Source organism: Caretta caretta, chromosome 3 (genome assembly GCF_965140235.1).
Source record: "Caretta caretta isolate rCarCar2 chromosome 3, rCarCar1.hap1, whole genome shotgun sequence".
Classification (NCBI taxonomy): Eukaryota; Metazoa; Chordata; order Testudines; family Cheloniidae; genus Caretta; species Caretta caretta.
This window is the reverse complement of record NC_134208.1, coordinates 4,445,529-4,467,247: the sequence shown is the minus strand read 5'-3', so window position 1 is coordinate 4,467,247 and position 21,719 is coordinate 4,445,529. Positions and strand designations below refer to the sequence as shown.

The 21,719-nt window shown below is 58.1% G+C and overlaps 1 protein-coding gene across 1 annotated transcript; it reads right to left on the bottom strand.

The window, feature by feature from the left end:
• Positions 1 to 3,001: 3,001 nt before the first annotated feature.
• SLC35F6 (solute carrier family 35 member F6) lies at positions 3,002 to 21,464 on the bottom strand. Its single transcript, XM_048846036.2, has 6 exons — positions 21,298 to 21,464; positions 9,722 to 9,794; positions 9,033 to 9,204; positions 7,098 to 7,310; positions 6,761 to 6,871; positions 3,002 to 5,991 (listed from the first exon to the last, which is right to left on the bottom strand). The coding sequence occupies exons 1-6, from the start codon at positions 21,372 to 21,374 to the stop codon at positions 5,510 to 5,512; spliced, it is 1,128 nt and encodes a 375-aa protein (XP_048701993.2). The 5' UTR covers positions 21,375 to 21,464; the 3' UTR covers positions 3,002 to 5,509.
• Positions 21,465 to 21,719: the final 255 nt, after the last annotated feature.

The following is a 21,719-nucleotide window of genomic DNA, read 5'->3' as shown; positions in this document are numbered from 1 at the left end:
GGGTTTCGGCCCCACGCTTGAGATCCATGGGGGGCACCAGGGCTCAGGGCTTCTGCCCCATGGGGGATTCCAGGGCTCGTGGCTTCAGCTCAGCAGCTCCACACTTCAGCCCTGCGGGGGGGACCAAGACTCTGGGTTTCACGCCACGGCTCCTGGCTTCAGCCCCTTGGGGGTGCTGGGGCTCAGGCTTCAGCTGCAGGTCCCCATGGAATCTCATACAACCCCCCCAGCCCCAGGGGCTCCTGGTTGAGAACCGCTGTCCTACAGCAGGTGTGAACCAATAATCTGACCCAATTTGTATTTAGTGCCGACACGCCGGTTACCTTCCCCAGACCAGTACAAGAGCTCTGTGAAGCTCAAAAGCTTCTACTTCCCAACAGATGGTCCAACAAAAGACTTTCTCTCACCTACCTTCTCTCTTTCCTATCCTGGGACCAACACAGCTGCATCGACGCCACAAACAGTCTTAGGCTTGGCAGAATTTAATTTTTTTTTATATAGTGTCCGGGGCTAATCTCTCTGTTTTATTCTGAAGCATTTTTTGACGTTTATCAATTTAAATGTTCACAATTGTGGGAAATCACGGTGGGGAGAGGCCCGCACTTATTTAATGGTGGTCGACATTCATAATTCAAGAAGTGAAAGCTTGATAAACGGTTCAAAGACAAATTGTCAATGTCACATGTCAAAATACACATCGAAATGATCCTTGAATCAACAAAGCAAATCTGGTTTGATGGTTCATTGATGCGGCCATTTGTAACCAGCCTAATTCCAAGCTCTAAATCACTGGATTTTCACTCTAAGTGCAAGTTTTCAAGCAGCGTTTTTCTTACTTTGACGGTGTGTAAATTTTCATTGTTATTGATGAAAACATGGTTCGCTCAGTTTGTGAAATCGACGTTTGCTGACATAAATCCAACCCTTCCAAACCTGCCTATTTTATAAGGCTCCCACCACCATGGCAGCTGAGTCCCTCATGATCTTTAAACCGAAACACATGTGCACAATCTTTGCGGTCCTGAAATGGGAAGTAGGGCAGAGTGCTGTCACTCCTATTTTAGGGAGGGGAAACTGAGGCACAGAAAGGCTAAGTCTACAGCTCAAGTGCCTACAGGGAATCTAGGTTGGAGTAGACTTGAACTCCTGTCTTCCAAACCCTAAGCCATCCGTCCTCTCATAATTAGCTTATGGTTTCCTTGCTCATCCTGATCACTGTATTCGCCTGCTGCCTCCTACCTTATACTTCAGGCCAGGGGCTCTCTCTCTCTAAGGATCTGTACAGCACCTAGCGTAACAGGGCCACAATCCTGATAGATGCTCCAAGCACCACCCCAGTAAGCTGCACATATGCAGCAAGCCTGCATGCAAATTGTTGAGAGTTACAGACACCGCAGAGGGAGTTCCTAAGAGAAGGAGGCTATGCGGCATGGCTGCCCGGAGAACCGCCCCCTTCACCTAGCGACAGGGGTTCCTCAGTGGGGAAGGGGAGGAATTCAGCCCTGGGTTGAGGGCCAGTGCAATGCCAAGGCAGCCCCCAAGTCCCACTTCAGCCCCATAAGCAGGACTTAATTTGTGCCTCTGCCTTCCTTTGCCCCTCTCCTCAGAGCCAAATCCCCCCCCCCCCCCGAGCCATTGACCAGGGGTGCATTCTCCCACAGCTCTGCAAGGAAGCCCAAACCCCAGCTCCCTGTCATGGCCTCCTCATGCTTCTTACTGAGAGGAAAGAGGTGTCGGATTGGTAGCACCGCCTGCAGGAAATGGGGGTCCCTGATCCAGGGAAAGGGCCCCAGACACTGCTGGGCAGAGCATTGCATTGCAAGGGACACCCAGGACCCTCTGCTGCAGCCTCCTCTCAGGGTTCAGCTGATCGCCCTATTTGGGGTCGGGAAGGAATTTTCCTCCAGGGCAGCTTGGAAGAGGCCCTGGAGGTTTTTCACCTTCCTCTGTAGCATGGGGCACGCGTCACTTGCTGGAGGATTCTGTGCTCCTTGAAGTCTTTAAACCATGATTTGAGGACTTCAATAGCTCAGACATAGGTGAGAGGTTTATTGCAGGAGTGGGTGGGTGAAATTCTGTGGCCTGCGTTGAGCAGGAGGTCAGACCGGACGATCATAATGGTCCCTTCTGACCTTAGTATCTATGAATCCCAGGCTCTTCAAGAGCCGCCCATCACCCGGACATCGGAGCGCCTGCTGCAGGCTGTGCCCAGTGCCCCCAGGTGGCGGAGTGGGTCCGCAGCAGCAGTGACCTGTCCAGCCAAGACACACAGGGCAGAGCCTGCAGAGGTGACATGCCAACGGGGGGCATCTCTGCCAACCCAGCCAGAAGGTGCTTTGCCCCAGCATCGGCTCCAAGGATGCTAGTTTCCCCAGGCTGCACTTCCACATCATAGGAGCCAGCAGGCCCTGCATGCAGCTTCTCTACCCCTCTCGGCCCAAATAACTCGCCCCCTCCTCTCCCCGGGGATGGGCTGGAAGTGAGCATTTCCACAAAGCTGGAAGGTTTGGGGGATGTAACATCCATCTTAGCAGCCCCAAACATGGGCATGGCCCTCTCTGTACCAGTTCCTGCCACGCCGCCGACATGCGGGCAGCGGAGGATGTACGTAGGGGATTGCACACAGCTGGCTCCCGGGAAGGAAATCAGCTTCCAGAGCTGACTGGGGCCTAGGGAGGGAGGATCCCACCTGGCATGCACTGCATCAGGGCAGATCAGCTCCTGGCCTGAGCCCCGCAAACCGAACAGGAAAGCAGGTGGACAGAGGGAGAGCAATGGGGCTGCTTTTACTCCATTGTGTAAGGGAGAAAGGTTTTGAATTTTATTGGAGGTTGGGAGGGTGCGTGGGAAGGAGGGAATGAATGAGCTGGGGAGGAGAAATGCAGAGGAGAGTGAAGAGAGAGAACCCAGGCTCCCCAGCCGGACCCTGTTCTGCAGGGTCCTGGACAAGCCTTGGGGAATTCAGAGTCACACTACTGAAGTGAGTTAAACGTTCGTGAAGGAGGGTTAATACCACGGGGTCCATTGTGTTAAACATGCAAAACTGTGCACCTGGAGGGGGGGATACGACCCTAGTTCCTCCGGTTATCAGCCCTTTGAAGCCAGCCCCTGGGGAGAAACGCAATACAAGTCCAAACTCCATGCTCCAGGGGCCAAAGAAAAGATTTCTGGATAAATACCCTGATTTTAAACCCACGCAGGGCCTTCCTCCTGAGCCAGCACAGACAGGACCTCTGGTCCACAGCGGGTCCCAAGCCTCAGGGCAGGGGTGGGAGGACCAGGCCCCATAAGCCGGGGTGCTTGGTGTGAGCTGAAGCTGTGATGAGCTAGAACCCACACGGAAACCCCTGGAGCATGGCGGTGAAGGACCCAGAACCCATAGGGGGGGGGGGGGGGGGGACGACACAGGGGGGGGAGCTGGGCACGCAAGTTCCTGTGATGGTTTCTCTGCAGTGCCTTTACCTTAACCCTAACACAGGCCAGCAGAGGAAGTGCTGTACGATCGCTGTAACGCCGGGAGGCACCGGGAACCAGCTCAGAGGGGAAAGCAAGCAGGCCTGCCTGGGCAGCCTGGCCGTGCTGGGCACAACCCAGGGAAGGCAGGGAACCCTGGTCAGAAGGGAGAGAGAGGGGGCTCCACCCCGGAGCAGTAGCAGCCTGGGGGCTGAGAGCAGGTGTCCTCGCTGAAGGGGGAATACAGGCGGGGGGCTCTGAAATATGACCACCTCCCACCTGCGCTGGAAGGGGCAGGGAAAGCAATGAGGACGGGCACGGGGAGGTACCTCGGGGCAAGGCCCTGGGCCAGTTCAAGGACATTGAGGGACGGCGGAGCCCCGGTAAGGGCTCAGCTCTGCATGGGAGGAGGCAGGAGGGGGAAGCTGGCCAGCAGGCCCAGGCACCGCTGGGAACAGAGAACAACCCTGTATGCAGCAGGCAGAGGAAGCCCCAGCAGGAGGGTGAGCGATTCCAGTAAAAGAGAGACAAGGCCCAGACTTCTCCCCCGACCCCAGGCAGCTGCTGCAGAGGGGGCTCCCTGGTCTGTGCTTTACTGGTTACAAGACACACTGCTCAGTGCTCCAAGGCAAGATGGGCATCATGTCCCTCCCAGGCCAGGCCACGCCTGTATCGCCCCCGCTGCAGGGCGGGTCAGGCTGCGAGCGCCCTGGCTGGGGTGAGTCCAGCAGCTTCGATCGCTCCCTGCCTGGCGTGACAACCTTCCCCTGAACAGAGGGAGCAGGGCAGGAACCAGCCCACAGGGGCGTGGTGCCTATGTACACACTGCATGCCCCAGCCCTACAGCCCATTCCAGCCAGCCCCTGCAGGGAGGACGCCATTTTGTAGAACAAAATGGCCCCCTCCGCCCAGTGTGACCTTGCACACGCTGTCTGCACAAGGTCACACCCTGCACGCATGCACGGAATGGCACATCTTCCTGCACATGGCACGGCGCGCCCCTGCCAGCCACCTGTGCTCCACTGGCCCCCGGCAGCCCAGCTCCTAGGGGCCAGCGGGCAGCATTAAAGTCCCCCAACACCACCCTGGGTGCAGCAAACAGGGCCCCACCCTGCAGACGGCTTCAGCTCTGTGCCAGGAGATGGCTGAAGCAGAGAGCTTCCAGGGGAGGGGAATAGAGACCTCCATGCATGGGAGAGTAGGCACTTGCTGGGAGATGAAAGCACCACCCCCTTCTTCCCAGCTATACAAGGCAGAAGGGTGATCCCCCGCAGATAAGGGCCCCGCCTTCAACCTGGGCTTGGGGCACCGTGGAACCAACAAGCCCCCGGCCTGCGTTCCACTCTTACGCCTCCAGGCAGGGCTGGCGTGTGCGGCTAACGCAGAGCGAGCGTTGCAGAGAAGCGTTTGCCCTCCACAGCTGCTCTCATGGGGCCTCCCAGGCCCGTCCATGAGTCCAGTGCTCCTCCAGGCTCCATCTGCAAGCGGGACAGAATAGGGGTCATGGGCCTGTCCCACTAGCCTGGCGTAACGGTTTCCTCCAGTCACACCGTCAGACGCTGCAGGTGGGTAGAGCAAGTCCTCCTCCTTGGGGGGCAGGGGAGAAGGTGAAGGTGCCCCCGATGAAGGTCGCCAACAAGGGCACGCATGGCCCTTGCTGGTCCATCAACCCATCCTGGCACAGCCCTGGGTCGTGCAGCCAGGCAGGCGGCAGAGGTCAGGGAGAAGGAAGGGGACCCACAGAACAGGATGTCACTGCGACCTCCTGGGAGGAAGGGGCGCATAACCCGTGTGCGCCATTGGTAGGGCAGGGCCTCCGCTGGGGATGGGCAGAGGCATTTTAATCGGGAGGGGGAGCACCTCTAGTGACCTTCACTCTCCGAATCCCGGAGGAGCCAGATCGAGCCCCAGAGGAGCCGTGCCCAGAATGCCTGGAGGCCCAGTAGAGCCAACAGAGCACAGAGAGGCAGGCTCGGTGTCCCAGACCGTGCCAGGGGGCTGGGGGGGGGAGGCGGGGGCGGGGATCTGGCATCCACGCCCCATGGGGTCCGGCTCCTCAGCTGTCCCCGTTGATGGGTGCCCTCTCCCCTCCCAGCAGGTTCTCCCTCTCGGCCTCAGAGCCCACGGCACCCGCTGGGGGCCGGCGCCAGGGCAGCCTGGCGAGCAGGGGCTGGTGCAGGCCGTTGTAGAGGGCGGCGCCGGCCAGGAGGATGAGGAAACCCAGGATCTCCAGGCCGTGGAAGGTCTCCCAGCCCACGGCCAGGCTGACGGCCCAGATGACCACGGTGCGCAGGCTGTCCAGCACCATGCGGGTGGTGGCGCTGATCTCCTTGGTGACGCTGATGCCGGCGAAGTTGAAGAAGGCGATGCTGCTGATGTTGCCCACCAGGGCCAGGGCGATGAGGGGTTGGCGGCCGATCTGGCAGAAGGCATCCAGCGTGTCCTCCAGCACCTGCCGCGGGCTGCCGCTGAAGCTGCCCGCCGGGATGTAGTACATGGGGATCAACAGCAGGGACAGGATGACGAAGCCAAAGAAACCTGGGAGGGAGCAAGGCGGGGGTGGTGATGGGGGGGGCAGAAAAGCCAGGCGCTGCTGGTTGGGGCTCATTCCCCAAGAGTCCCCCCCACCCCCCCTTAACATGGGGCCTTTCCTTCCCCGGGAATCCATCTGGGGCCCCTGAACGCTGGATCTGGGTTTTGCGGTGGGATGGATTTCGGGAGAAAGATGCAGTTTTTCAGAGGCTGTCCTGAGTCACGCAGGATCCAGTCACCCCCCCCGCCAGGCACAAGTGAGCTGCAGGGGTGGGAAATGAACCAGAGTTTTAAGGAGACCTCCCCTAGACCCACCCTATATTCCTCCCCCTTGCTGCAGTATCCACCCCCGACGCTGTTTCAGTCACATGGAAAGCAGCCTAGCTAAAGACAGCTCTTCCAAGCACCCCCAGCCCCATTTACTGTGACTGGAGTGGTGGGTGGCAACAAAGAGACCCTTGCTCCCCTCCCACCAGCTGCCAGTTTGCCCTTGCTGCCTGGGTGCAGACCCCGGACCCTATGTTTTCAGTGGACAGGGACACTTCAGGTGCCCCCCATAAACGCTTCAGTCCCCACAGCCTAGCGCCAGCCTCGGAGGCTGCGATGCAGGATGCCGCCTGCTGCGTCTCCCAGTGCGAGCGGCAAGGGGGCTCGGCCGCAGGCTCCCTGCTCGGAGTCAGTAGCCCAGAGCGGCCCACAGGTCACCAGAGCTCCTCCACCTAGCACCCGGTATGGGGCTCCCGCCACCCAGCCCCCTCCCCCCGCTGCCACCTACCCTCCGTGCCGACGGCCCGCAGCGGGTGCACGTCGTGTTTGTAGATGAACTTCTCCTCCAGCACCATCTGAATGGCGACGATCACCTGGGCCATGATGATGAGCAGGTCACCTGGAGGGGGGCGGGGAAGAGAGAACGTGGGGGGGTCTCCAGACACAGCGACGCCCCACCCGCCGGGCGGAGTAATCACAGCAGGGATCTATTGCATTCAGGACCCGCATTCCCGCAGCCAGTCCCACCCAGCGCTGCAGTCCCACTCGGAAAAATCTATCCCCAGTGACGACCCCCTCTCAGATTCCTTCGTGGCCCTCCCAGGCTGTCTTCCCCCCCCACGTACCTGTGATGACCTCGCTCAGCTTGTGCGTCTCGTCGCGGCTGCCGAGCATGTCCGCCAGCCCCACCACCACCAGCCCGGCCATGGTGACCAAGATCCCCAGCCACTGGCTCGGCACCAGCTTGCGGCCCAGGAAGGCCACCGAGAGCAGCCCGGTGAAGATGATCACGGCCCCGCGCAGCATCTGGAAGCTGGAGGCGCTGGTCATGTTCAGGGCTACGGCGAAGGAACGTGCTTGTGAGTGGAGCTGCCGGACCAGACACGCCTCAATCCTGACCCCCAGCTAGGCCATTCCTCCCCTCCCCCCTAGATGCACCGCAGCCCCATTGCTATTCCTGTCCTGCCAGCTGTCTCCACACCAGGCCATTACAGGAGCCCATTTAGCAAGGGACTCATTGTTCCCCTCCAGAGTAGCATGCGGGTGGGTGACTACGTCGCCTTCTGGTGGCGGGAAGCCCAGAGGATAAATGCCTTTATACCAGTACAGCTTGCAGAGCATCTCCTCCAACTCAAACGCTCTGGTTTATCACCAGGATCCCGGTTCTAGCCCCCCAAAAGGCAGCACGATGAGGCCTTTTAAATCTGGGAGGCATGGAGGGAGCGACTGTGCCCAGCAGAATGTTTCAGCCGCGGCATCCTTCCCAGCCTGCAGTCAAAGCTTCCCCCGCTCCCCGTCCCTCCAACGGCTCCAGCCTGCGGCTCGAGAACACAACCACCGGACGTTAAATAGGATTTAATCAGCATCAGTCTGAGCGACGTCTCCTTTGACATGCTCGCAATTAATTGTGCTTCATCCATCGCGCGTGGGAGGGTCACCGGCTCAATGCCGCTCCCAGCGAGGGAGTTTTTGGGGTGACTTTCATTGGAGCTGTGAGCTCTGTGCCGAGACCTTGTGGAAAGGGCCCCTCCCCCTCTGCTCAAGGGCAGGACAGCTTGCGTTTTGTGGTGGATGGTTTTATTTCCTGATTTTAACGTGACCGAGCCAGCTGAGCAAGAACCCCTTTCCGAGCCTTCTCTCGCGGCCAGAACTCCTCACACCACTAGGTCCAGGAGCAGCCAGAATGAGATTTGTGCCCCTGGTTTTAAAGCCCGTTTCCCCCCCAACCTTGCCCCTTGTGTTATTTATAGCTGGCAAAGTGCCCGCAACTCACAACATTTCCCACCCACTCTGCACAGGGGTGAATGAGGATGACCCAAGCATCAGGGCGGTGGGGAATCGGGCCCTGAGTTTCTAGGGGGGGTTATTAAAACTGATTATTTTCATAAAGGACATCGGAACATAAGAGCTTCTTAGCCATTTGCGGACACAAGGCTTCCGTCCTCACCTTGATTGGCTGGAGGAAGGAAGTGGTCAAAGCAGATGATTTGGGGGATGGCTAGCTTAGAGGAAGGACTGTGCCAAAGTTAGGACGCTACCTTGGGAATCAGGAGGCCAGGGTTCAAATCCTAGCTCCGCCAGATTCCCTGTGCGACTGTGGGCAAGTCGCTGCCAGTCTGTGCCTCAGTTTCCCCTCTGTACACTAGAGCTAATAGCTCTGCCTCACAGAGGGGTCGCACGGAAAGCTGCACTCCAGAGTGTGAGGTGCTCAGACGCGACAGTAACGGGGCCAGATAAGTACTTAAGATAACTTCAGTTTCTGCCCACTTAGGAGAGGTCACCCCCTACAGGAAGCGGGCCTCATTCCGAGAGAAGGTGCAATCTCCGGAGAGCTGACTGGGGAACACACATTGTTCGGTGGCCTGTTGGTTTGGTCTCTCTGCAAAACAGATGAGCAATGCAGTGCTCCGGGGGGATTAACTGTGGGGCGTTAACCCCCCCAGGAAGGACCACCTGCAAAAAGGCATGACGTTCCATAGGGTTTTAAAGACAACTCCACTTGCCCCTTGCTTATCAGGTGCCCCCTTCCGCCCCCCAGGCCCGGAGCACCCAGCACTTACCCACATACATGATGCTGGTCCCGGTCATGTCGCACAGCGCCGGGGGCAGGAAGAGCAGCGGGTTGAAGGGCTGCGCGGGGGCCAGGCTGGGCTCTGCTCGCCGCCGGTCCCTGCAGACCAGGAGGTAGAAGGCAGCCAGGCAGGAGAATTCGCCCAGGAACATTCCCACGGCCTGAAACATGGACACGGCAGCTCTGTGGGGAGGCGGCTCGGCAGAGACGGGGCGCTGGTATCTCAGGGGCAGCCGCAGCTCCGCACCCAGTGACTGCTCCCCGGAGCAAGGCAGACCCAGGAAGCTCTGCCGCCCCACAGCTCCAGCCTCCCCTTCAGCTGTGCCAGTGGATCCCGCAGGCCCTGGATGGCGGGACAGGCCAGAGCTTAAAACATTATACCATCAGCTGCGCAAACCTGCTGATCCGGGAAGGGGTGGAGAGACGGGGAGGTGGGGGGAGGACATGACACCCCCCCCCAGAATAACCCCCTCTGCTCCCCGAAAGGCGCTGCCATCAGGGCGGGCCAGGGAGGAAGCATGGTCAACAGCTGGCCTGAACCCAGCTCTGCTGAGCCCCATCTCCCCTCCCCCCGCCAGGGGGGCTGGGAGGAGAGATCTGCCACGAGCGGGGCGTGCGTGCGCCCTCCGAGTCCGCACGCCTGGTGAAAGCCACGGCCCCGCGGGGCACCGGCCGTACCTGGAGGAAGGGATGCTGGAAGCTGTGCTCTGCAGTCCCACCGCAGTCCCCCGCGTTGAAGTTGTCAGCCCATCTGAAACCGAGACGGGGTGGGGGGGAGGGTTGCCGTTAGAATAGGAAACCTGCAGAGCGTAAATCCCGGCCCTTCCCCTTTCAACGAACCAGGGACCTGCTACAGTGACCCCAGCTACCGCTAAGCCAGGGTCCCCAAACATTTTACCTCACGCCCCCCCCACCTCTCCGTGTCCCCCCAAACTGGGGCCAGGAGCAGGGCCACGGCTCTGGGAGGGGGGGACACAGACAGGGGTAAGGGGGCTGGGGTCATAGCTAGAGGCTGAGGCCGGCAGCCAGTGCCAGCAGCCAGGACCTCGGACATGGGGCCGGCAGCAGGGACTGGGTCCAGGAGCGGAGCTGGGGGTGCTCCCTCCCTGCCCCCTGTGGGGGCTGGCCCAGGCCCCAGCTGCACCCTCCCGAATGCTCCTCCATAGGGGCGCATGCCTCCCCAGACTGGGGACCTCTATGCTAAGTCCTGCTGGAAAACAGCCGGGGCCGGAGACTCTTGCATGCAGCTACAACCGGGAGACAGCCCCTTCTGACCGACCAGATCCGCTCCGGGTCGAGCAAGACTCACTCCCACCAGCCCAGCGCAGCGCTGGCAGAGCGAGCTGGATTCTCCTCCGGCTCACGCATCCCCAAGAGCGGCGCTACCCAACGGACACTTTTCAGAGCAGACGGGCAGCCCCCTTCCTTTAGCCTGCGGGGGAAACCAGTGCGCAGCCGTAACGGGGCAAGGTTCTTCCGCAGCCGGCAAGGAAAAGTAGTCTCTAAGTATCGCACTAGGTAGCGGAGGGATCTCCGGTATTTACCGAGGAACATGGCTCGGCCGAGGACACTTCCCCACCGGGCAGGTGGAGAGCAAACTGCGCCAAGGGAGTGCTGCGTTTTAAAAATGAACAGCTCTCTGCACAGCTGCATCACCTCGGCCCGCTTCTTACTGGGAGCATGGTCCAGCTATTAAAGCAGGGGCCCGAGACCCAGGACTCCTGGGTTCCAGCTTGCTCCATCAGCCCAAGCCATTATTCGCTGTTTCGTGGCTGGTTGGGGAATATTTGCCTCCCAGGATGCTGGGAGGGGAGGTTATCGATCTGGAGATCTTTGGATGACAGGCGCTAAGGAGAGGACAGGCTGATCTCTGCTTCAATCATGTCTTAGCCCTGTACCGGCCCACTGAGGATTACTTAGGACTGGCTGAAAGACAGGAGGAATTCTTTGCCCCCCACCCCCTTTTCTCATCCAATGAAATCTGTAAAGGTCTGGACAAGCTCTTGGGTTACCCCCAACCCACCACCCTTTAGGAAAGTGCTTGAGGTCACGGAGCGGCTCACAGCATTTCATAAACAAATGAGCTTTATTCAATACCCCCCCACAGATCACGGTATATCCAGGACGGGGAAAGCGCCGTCTTCCTGTCACACAACCTGGCCTCTGCCCTGGGCAGCCTGCACGACAGAACTGAGAGGTGGAAAGTGTTTCAGGTCAAGTCCAGCTCCCTGCAAATGCAAAATCATGGCCGACCATCAAGGCCCCGGCCCAGCACCCGGCAGTCTGGCGTCAGCAAGTTCTCTAGCAGCGTTTTTGGACTGAATTTAAAGGGATTCATCCAATCTGGGCTGTGTCCTTTGCACTATGTGTTTTGACATTATGTGTTTTAAGCTGCACCCAAGTTCTCCATGTGTTACGTGTTCTGACAACATAAACCCCACATTGCTGAAGATTAGATTGCAAGGCGGAAGGTGAGGGGTTTTTGGAGGGAACAGCTGGTGCTTTTAACGGTTTGAGAGGGTAGGAGAAACCCACCAGCTGGATGGCTTTTAAGCGATCAGCAGTGAGACAGTTGGCAATTTAAGCAGAGTTAACACATCAACCTGAAGGGGGCACTCCACCCCTCCCTTAGCGGGCGTTTCAGCCTGGCTGCCACCCCAGAAGGACTACACTGCATCTGTTTGCATTTGGAAGGCTTACCTGACAGCCATAAATACCAGACCCTTACAATTCTGGGGCAAAGGATAGATTTTGCAACTAAGAAGCATGCTGCAGAATACACAGGGCCTGGCCTACTGGACACATACTGCTGCTTTATCTAGCCTAATATGTCACCAGGACTAGACGGACAATGAATCAGAACAGAAGGGGACTGCATTTGTCTCACTCCAGTCACCTTGGCTGCCCAGATTTCTGTTCCTAGAGAATAAGTCCAACTTTTCAGGCGGGATCACTAGGCTGGAGCTGTTCCCGTTAGTCTGGGCCAGTGACGCTCAGGGCTCTCTTTGATGGGAGCCGTTGGGCGTGCTTCACAGGCTTGCAGATTTGGGGAAGCGGTTAAGAGCAGCAGCGTGCACAGTCCAGCCGGGGAACAAAGGGAAGAGCCTTGCTTTGAGAAGCTGTCAGAGCTCTAGCTGCGTAGGCAAGCCACAGAACACTGTCTGAGCAGAGTCAGGGGTTCAAGTCCCCCATGGCCATGACACCCACCCAGAATGACAGTTCAGTATCAGGGACACCTCCCAGCAGTGGGCAACACAGTGCCCCACGTACCCACACTGCTGTCGGTGATTTGGAGACTGACTGCAGCTGGGCCGCCTTCTCCAGCCCTCACTTCTGGGGCAGGTTGGCAGAGGAGCCATTGCCTCAGGGGACTGACGTCTCTGCAGTTCACACTCAGCGGGGAACGCTTGCCCGGTCCCGGGAATATTTTCAAGAGTTTTGAATTTTTTACCATCCCGAATTGGAACCGCAACAAAAATCTTGACGTCTGTGGCCGAACGAGCTGTCAGAAGATTTTTGTTTGGGTCAAGCCAAGTGTTTCATTTTGATCGTCTCTCTTTTTTCTTTTCAGCCTAGCAAGCTTACGTTCTGAAAAGAAGTCACTTTGAACTGGAAAACTTGCCACGTTTCTCCCAAGTTGGGAGATTCGTCCAAACCAGCCCCATCTTGTGAACCCTTTCTGCTTTGACAAATTAGCATTTTTGGGGGACAAAAAGGGATTTGTCAGGGATTTGTCAAAGAGTTCCCAGCCAGTGTTACAGTTTACAAAACTCCTGACATGCAGCCAAGGTAAAGCGCTCTTTGGAGACCACCCCAGCAGCAGATACTTCCCAGGAGGGAAAAGGTTGCTTTCAAAGGGGCCTGCAGACACAAGGGCTGTCACGTGGCCAGTCGTTGTACAGACTCGCCTGCAAGCCCAGTGGTGAGCACAAAGCTTTAAGTTTCCTGGCACCAATTCCAGCCCCACCCTGGCCGGGAGTGACAGTGAGGCGAACCGGACACCTCTATGTAACAGACAGAGTAAGAGAGCCCTGGCCCCTGGGAATCAGATGTCAGCTCCGCATTAATCTTCACTAGATCAGCCATGGTTGCGGGGAAAGAGAGATGCCTAGTGAGAGCCGGGGATCCCTCCAACCAGGGAGCAGCACCCCCTTTGCAGACAGGTGATCCTGTGCATGCGGAGATAGGAATGGCGGGGCAGCCCTTGGGGAGGTGAAGGCTGAGCCAGCTGTCCAGCCGCCTCCCATCCCCTTCCTCCGCAACATTAACCCATCTGGAGGCAGGTTTCTGCACCCAGCAGCAACAGGCTAACAAGAGAGAGGGGCCCCTCCTCTGCCCCAGTGTGTCCAAGCCATGGGGCCAGCCCCAGCCCAGCACTGCTTGCCCAAGGGCAGCTTTCAGAACAGCACCATCGGCCGCCCAGGGGGGTTGCATCAGCTGCTGGCAGGGGACAGGAAGGGGAGAGCGTTCTACCCCTACGAACGGCACTGCCTTTGCCCCGGATGTGAGACGGGCAGAGGCTGATCCTGGGCCCAATTCCCCCTGCCCTGCCCCTTCACACCCATGTTACGCAGACGCCAGGCAGGGAGAGACAAGGGCCTGTGATTAGCTTCCTTCCCCAATCACGCTCGTTCTATGCCACATCCTCGCTCAGCTGCCAGCAGGCGTGCTGCTCAGCGGGAGCTGCCGGCCCAGCATCCAGTTCCGCCAAACCAGAGAGGGAACGTTCGAGGCTCCACCGGCTCCGTGCTTCAAGCCGATGGTCTCCCTTGCCCCTCCAACACTGGCACAACCACCTCCACCCCAGAGGTGGCTGCAATTCAGACCCAAGGTCTCACCAACTAGCTTCCTATCCTCTGATCGGACGTGCTTTCGGGTCTGCCTCTGCGGGACTCCTAGTTTGTTCCTAGACGATGACGGCCAGGGGAGGTGGGTGACCGGGTCTAGGGATGGATCTGTCTCGCCAGCAGTTTAACTAGTTCCCATGTGCGCCTAACACCCCACCCTCACCCCCCAGACACCCACACATCAGAGAGCCAACATGAACCCGGCTAGCTTAGCTGAGGAATTCACAAGGTCAGTCCCCAGGTAATTACACAGAGGTGAGGGCCCCAGGGGAGGTTCAGGGATGGATAGCCTGTTCTCAGACGTGCGGAACAGAACGGGGATGCAAAGTGCTACCTGGGGAAGGGAAGTTTGATATGTGGGGAAAGGGGGTGTTTCCAGGGCTTTGTTCTCAGACCCCCGAGCTGCTGAGAAGAGCTGAGTTTGAAGCCTGAGAAGCCAAGGTCCCCGTTTCCACAAAACAAGGGGAGTAACCAGTGGCAGGGCAAACACACTGCACCAGGCTTCCAGCCTCCCCATCTTCTCCGCCCCCCTTCCCCGATCTTTAAGCGCCCATGATTTGCCACACACGTGTCCACCCTTCATAGGGGCAGAGCTGCTCACAAAGTGCCCGTGGAACACACACACACGCCGTCTGCTGTAGTGGATGCCGGTTACTCGCTGTCGCGCTGCCTGGAGCGGCTCGCGACCGTGAGTGCCCACCTCCGGGCAGACTGTCAGAAAAGAGGGCAGACACCCCAAACGGGTGGGGTGGTCTATAATCAGATTTCCCCAAGAGAATGTGAACTCCTGGGTCACTAGACCAGTCTTACCACGGAGTCACAGACACTCCCCTTGGCCTCTCCAGTCTCTCTCGCCACCCAGACAAACTGGTCTTCGTGATCAGTGGTCGCTTACGTCAAAAAGCGCACCGCATCAGGTTGCTCCCAGTCCCAAGAGACCAGTCATTTACCCCCATCAATTGGTACCACAGATCTTACACCAAAGACTACTCGAGAACTGGCTACCAGTGTTAACTAACTAATGATTTATTAGCAAAGAAAAAGTGAGTTATTGAGGGGCTAAAGCAGGTAAAATATATGCACAGGTGAGTCAGAGTCTATCATTCCAAATGGTAGCGGAGATGTAGCAATCTGCCAGTTTCCCCAAAGTCTCTCAGAGCTACCCAGAATAACCCTGGGGATCTCCCTCGTCTGGTGCACCGTTAGAATCCAGACAGCCCAGAGACAAGGATCTTTCCCTGAATCCACACTTCTGTCTTCTTCTCCCAGAAAACAAGCTGCCAGGGTCACTACCCACGGGTGGGCTCTGAGGACAGAGAGTGAGAAATGCATCTAGAGTCTTCTCTCCGATCACCACACACAATGGCCACTTGCTTTGAAAGTGACATTTCCCGCTAAAGTTCCTCGTTTGCATTCTCGAGGCTCTCTCTCCCCGTCGAGGGCTTATTAAGGCTGCGTCTACACTACACAGCGTTTAGTGACGTGGCTGTGTCCGAGCCGCTAAAAGCCACGCAGTGTAGCTACTGTCTGTCGGCTCTCCTGCCGACAAAACTCTTCCACCCGCCATGAGCAGCATTTGCACTCTCCTGCCGACCACGCGCTGTTCACACTGGGACTGTGGCGGCAAAATTTGTGTCTTTTTGGGCGGGAGGGGAGGTGTTGGGTTTAACTCCTCTGAAAGACCACCGTTTTGTCATTCAATTGCCAGTGTAGACACAGCCTCAGTGACGGGGTACACGCAGTGGAAACATTCGCTGCTCCATTATAGCGGGAGACAGACAAGTGAAAACACTGCAGGCATAGGAACCGACTCCACGGATACGCCAGGGCTGGAGCACCTGTAACCCACACACCTCTGGGCGTGGTGCTCTGTCCCATCTAGTGGCACCAAGACCACTTCGAGATTAATGAGTCTGCTCTACAGCTTTAGCCAAGAGCCACATGGCTTTCAGCTCATGCAGGAGAGACTCACACATTTAGTTCCTGAGGTCCCAGGTTCAATCCCTCCTGCCTGCCAATGACCGAGGTCTGTCGGTGTTACACACACATGGAAAGGCAGCCACGTTTCCCCCCCCCGCGCCTGCTGCAATCAGCTGTTCCGTGGTGCATGTGAGGGAGGGAAGGAGCAGGGACGGGGCATGCTCAGGGGAGGTGGTGGGAAGAGGCAGGGTGGGGCCTGGGGCAGGGGTGGGAAGAGGTGGGGCTGGGCAGGGCCGAGCACCCTCCGGGTTAGGTTGGAGAGGAAATCAGCACCTATGAACGCAGGTAACATCCCACTAGTTTTCAGGAAGTTTAAACACCAAACACAAGCACTTTGAGCTCATAGACAAGTGACTCGACCTGGCTTCCACCTATGCATCTGTCAGCACCCAGCGAGGCCGGGGCTTCGGCATGAGCGGGCACCTAGTCTGCCAGCGTCACACTGGCAATGCTGATGAAGACAGCTTTCGAGTATTAGCAACGGTCCCCTGAGCACCGATCCCGTCGCACGGACTTTAACAGGAGTTAGCTATTAGCAGGGTGGATAAAAATCAATGATTTTTTTTAAAAAATCTGTTTTTTATTTAAATCGGATTTTTTTGATAAAAAGGTTTTTTCCTCAAAAATCAATCTAAAGATAGTTTTAATTAAGATACATTATAGCTCAAAGATCTCATCATGGAATAGGGATTATACATTCTAATTCTATAGTATGAGACAATATATTCATGTCACGTTTAAGAAAAGTTTTGTAAATGAGTTCCAAAACTTTGTGGATTAGGGACCCAATCTTATGGGGTTCCAGGGGCTTCTGTAGAGATTATTTAGGTTGATTTTTCTATCTACCCAATGGGAGTCAGTGCTCAGTCTAGAAAATACCACCAGAGATGCTTAGTTTTGCAGTTCTCAAACTGTGGATTTGTGTCTCCAGAGATAAGATACTTGTTAACAGCAAAAATTCTTTTAAATAAATAAATAATATATAGAGGTGAGAAATTGTTAAATAAAACAATTGAAATGTCTGTCTGGTGATGTTCTCCTCCTAATACAGCCTGGCAAGAAAGTCCTCCAAATATTAAAGATTAACCTTTTGAATTGGAGATAGTTCACCTCCCAATGACTTCCTCAATATCTGCTTCAATTATCTTTGGTAAATGAAATAACCAAACAATCATTTTCTGATATAGCTGTAAAACTCATCTGAAAAGTTTTCAAAATAAAACATCAAAATTAGAAGTGTGTAGTGTGTCCCTTCTAAAAATGAAACCTATATCTATCTCTGAGTTGTGAAGAATATGTACTGAGGTTATAACAACCAACAAGAAGGCACTTTTATGTAGAAATCCATGATTAAATCGAGTCTTTCTGACTAGTGATTTAAATCAAATCCACCCTGGATATTAGGAACGTTTTTGAGCAGGGAGAGGTACCGTGCAGGCCCACAGGCCCCCCTTCCCCATTGAAAGCCCCAGCTGCAGGCAGATTTGTAGGGCTGCAAAGGAAGGAAGCCCTGGGACATGTCAAGCCCAGGCCCCTAAGCTGCAGCCAGGGTTTTCCAAGGAGAGCAGGATGCTGGGAGTTCATGGGGCTGCACGGAACCCCTCCCTGGACTCTACCCTGGATCCTGCTTCCCGTGGCCCTGGCTGCAGGCAGGTTTGTAGGGCTGCAGCCAGGGAACAGAGAGTTTGAGACTAACCGGCACCCACCGTACGTCACAGAAACAAGGGGATTTCGACGCAGTTTCCCAAACAGGAAAAAGTCAAAACCGTTGTATATGAAAGTGAAAGGGCTCAAAAGCGGGTTTGATTGCTCCCAAGAGGAAATATTTTGGAATTTCCATCGTGTGGGAACATTTTTTTTTGTTCTGACTCCGAAGTTTTTTTTTTGTTCCAAATATCACAACATCCCCAGGCGTGGCCATTCCGGTTCCCAACCTGTGCAACATATGGGGGGCTACTGCCACGTACAGAGGCCACCTTAAGTCTCCCAGCCTCAATCAGTCCAACGCACCCTGGATGTAAGTACAACCCCTATCAGATCAGCAACTGTGACGAAGCAGGACTGTTCTTAACGTTTCCTCTGAATAGTGTGGGGGTGCCTCAGTTTCCCCTAGGCAGTTCTTAAGTATCTAGGGGGTGGGATAAGGGTGTATGATCGTTGCAGAGCCCTAGAGGGCAGGTGTGTGCAGGGGTCTGGACACAGAGAATAGCCCACACCCTGTTTCCTGGCAACTGATGGCCTGGGCCCTTCCCCCCCTGCCAGGTGAGAGCTAAAGGGTTGGAGAACAAAGGAATCAGGTGACCTCCTGGCCCGGGAAAGGGAAAAAGCCCAGAGGAGGAGGGGCTGGAGAGAGTTTCAGTTTGGGGCTGGCTGGGGACGTGGAATGAAGTGCAGACATGGTTGTCTGGCTCACTGCCCCCAAAATGGACCCAGCTGAGGGGTCCTGTTCTCTGCACCTACAAGCTCTGTTTTAGACCATGTTCCTGTTGTCTAATAAACCTCTGTTTTACCGGCTGGCTAAGAGTTATGTCTGACTGCGGAGTTGGGGGGCAAGACCCTCTGGCTTCCCCCGGAACCCGCCTGGGTGGACTCGCTGTGGGAAGCGCAGGGAGGGGCAGAGGAGGCTGAATGCTCCGAGGTCAGACCCAGGAAGGTGGAAGCAGTGTGAGCTGTGTGTCCTGAAGACAGTCTGCTCCCCGAGAGGAGACTTCCCCAGAGTCCTGACTGGCTTCGTAGGGAGCAGTTCCAGAGCATCGCCCAGGGACTCCGTGACAGCAACGGCCTTGAGCCACTTGTGCCACCGGCCTGAATTTAAAAATCGACCACGCAAATTAAATTGCCCGTGGATTCAAGGTCACTTCTAACCGGGGTGGGGAAATCAGGAGAGGCAAAGCTGAGTTTTGTTGGAGAAGCAGAGAGCATGGGTTGCATCTTGCACCACGAGTGTAGGTAGCATCTGTGCCATCCTTTGAGCACCAGGAAGGATGTGTTAAAATGCGGCCTCAATGCTCAGCAGGAAAAGCTAGAGGGACCGGAGGTCACAACCCAGACAGTCACGAAGTAGGGCAGGGGGTGTGTGACGGAAGGCGCCCCGGTATGTCACAGAGTGGAAGCCGCTTTCTTGACTTTGCTCATGTCTTTCACGCTAAGTCAGCAGAGTTTCTGCACAAGTCAGGGCAGAGCCTGACCTCACCTGCCACATGACCAGACACCCATCAACCCCGCCAGCTGACCACCACACTGACTCAGCTCTGCATTTCGCAAGAGGCATACAAAACGACTAATCAGAGGTTTCTGTTGAGACGCTTGCCAAGGCAGGGGCTCAGGAGATGTGGGGTCGCTTCCTGGGCCACCTTGGGCAAGTTGCTTTAATTTCCCCGTGACTCAGTTTCCGCATCTGCGATTTCATTCATTGCAGCAAAGAGCTCGGATACAACAAAGACGGGGTAGACAACGCTCCCTACTCGCCTGAGGGCGCAAGAAGCCGGGAGATCAGAGCTGGCTTCCTATCCCTCTCCCCATGCAGGCTTTGCAGGAAGGGAAGTGGCCAAATCCCCACTCTCAGCTCTTTCACTGGCTGCAGGGGGAAAGGAAGCCCCATTTCTAACCAACTGCATGTCCTTGGCTTTATAGCACTGCAACCTTTGCAAGGCCTAGAAACCAGAAGCAACTTAACAGCGAGTTTACACACAGCCCCACGGCAGGAATTAGCTCCAGCTTGGTGAAGAGTCAAGTCCCATAGGCGGGACCAGCCCATGGACAGATGCGTAAGTTGTAGCTGTTGGGCCGAACAGGTGCAGCTGTGTGGGCCGGGCTAGGAGATCTCAGTGCATACCTAATTGGCAGTGGCCTGGCATTTTGGGGGCAGGCAGAGAAATGGGTAGAAGAAATCTCCCCTCCCCATATGGTGCAGCGCTGCCCAGCAAGGGATATTATGACTTCCCTTGCAGAGCGGGGCATTGCCACCCTCAGAGGAGGGACTGTTCCGTTTCCGGGCGCTATTCCTCACGCTGAGCCACCTTATGAAAGGAGAACCCCAACCCAGACAGGATTTGACCTCGGCAACAGGTTAACTCACTTTGCTGTGTCTGGCGGGGGGCTGTTCCTGGCTGACCTTCAGAGCATTAGCTCCGCATCAAAGGCCCGTGGCTACGTGCCCCTTCGGAGCAAGTTACTCCAGGGCCAGAGCCGGGCTCCCCGCCGAGAGCCTTCTGGAGGTGGAGCCGAAAGCACGGGACACACACATGCCAGTGGGTTAAGCGCCGGCCACACACGGCGCAGCAGGTGGAGAACTGAGGCACGGAACGGGCTGTGTCCACACGCACAGCAGCAGGACCTTAACCCCACCGGGGTAGTGACAGGGTCACAACCCCCCCTCAACATGGAGCAAAGGGCCCATCCAACCGCAGCTCCCCCCATGGGAAGGGAGGGCCATTCCCCCAGCTCCCCCAACCCTGGTCCCAGGAGAAATAGGGTCCCTTCAACACCCAGCCTCCCCCCATTTACTGAGGGCTGGAGGGAGACTGAGGGCCCCACCAGGGGAGCCCCGATCACCCAGATCAGAGCCTATCTCCTACCCTCCCCACCAGACAGACCAGGGGGGAGCCCACAGAAAACACCCCCTATCTCTTTGCACCCCGCGTTGCTCCCCGGGACCAGGCCCCCCCCCGCCAGCAGCGCCCCCCGCGTTGCTCCCCGGAACCCGGGGGCAGGGCCCCCCCCCCCGCCAGCAGCGCCCCCCGCGTTGCTCCCCGGGACCCGGGCCCCCCCCGCCAGCAGCGCCCCCCGCGTTGCTCCCCGGGACCCGGGGGCAGGGCCCCCCCCCGCCAGCAGCGACCCCCGCGTTGCTCCCCGGGACCCGGGGGCAGGGCCCCCCCCCCGCCAGCAGCGACCCCCGCGTTGCTCCCCGGGACCCGGGGGCAGGGCCCCCCCCCCCGCCAGCAGCGCCCCCCGCGTTGCTCCCCGGGACCCGGGCCCCCCCCGCCAGCAGCGCCCCCCGCGTTGCTCCCCGGGACCCGGGGGCAGGGCCCCCCCCGCCAGCAGCGCCCCCCGCGTTGCTCCCCGGGACCCGGGCCCCCCCCCGCCAGCAGCGCCCCCCGCGTTGCTCCCCGGGACCCGGGGGCAGGGCCCCCCCCCCGCCAGCAGCGACCCCCGCGTTGCTCCCCGGGACCCGGGGGCAGGGCCCCCCCCCGCCAGCAGCGACCCCCGCGTTGCTCCCCGGGACCCGGGGGCAGGGCCCCCCCCCGCCAGCAGCGCCCCCCGCGTTGCTCCCCGGGACCCGGGGGCAGGGCCCCCCCCCTCCAGCAGCGCCCCCCGCGTTGCTCCCCGGGACCCGGGCCCCCCCCGCCAGCAGCGCCCCCCGCGTTGCTCCCCGGGGCCCGGGGGCAGGGACCCCCCAAGCTACGCTCCCGCTCCGCGGCGACTCACTTGGCCGAGAGGGTGTTGATGGAGCCGGTGGCCAGCATCAGCCCGGCCAGGAAGAGCTGGTACCGGGTCCAGGCCATGCTGCGGGGCCGGGCTCGCTCCCCCCGCCGCCCGGGCCCGCCGCGGCAGCTCCAGGGGCGGAGCGAGCCCCGGGCGGGGGAAGAGGAGTCGGGGGAGGGGAGGTCACATGACCGCAGTCAGCTGAGAGAACCAGCCCAGGCCCCTTTTTGCAACCTGACCCCCCCACCCGTGGGGGGGGGCCCGATCCTCGCCCGGCCCCACCGAGCAGCGGGGCTGGGGCCAGGGGCTGCCCGGCCGCAAGCCCTGGGATGGACTGGAGCAGGCTCGGGCCCCCCCGGCTGCTCCCCGTGGGGCAGGGCAGCAGGCAGAGCTTGGGGGGCTCTGAGCCAGGGAGCCGTGCCCCA

Bases quoted from the DNA above. Each gene is read 5' to 3' on its own strand.
- SLC35F6 (XM_048846036.2), bottom strand. From the start codon at position 21,374: ATGGCCTGGACCCGGTACCAGCTCTTCCTGGCCGGGCTGATGCTGGCC. The intron at 9,795-21,297 runs GTGAGTCGCCGC...TCTCGGTTTCAG, and splicing joins ATCAACACCCTCTCGGCCAA to ATGGGCTGACAACTTCAACG. The intron at 5,992-6,760 runs GTAGGTGGCAGC...GCTCCCTCCCAG, and splicing joins GCGGGCCGTCGGCACGGAGG to GTTTCTTTGGCTTCGTCATC.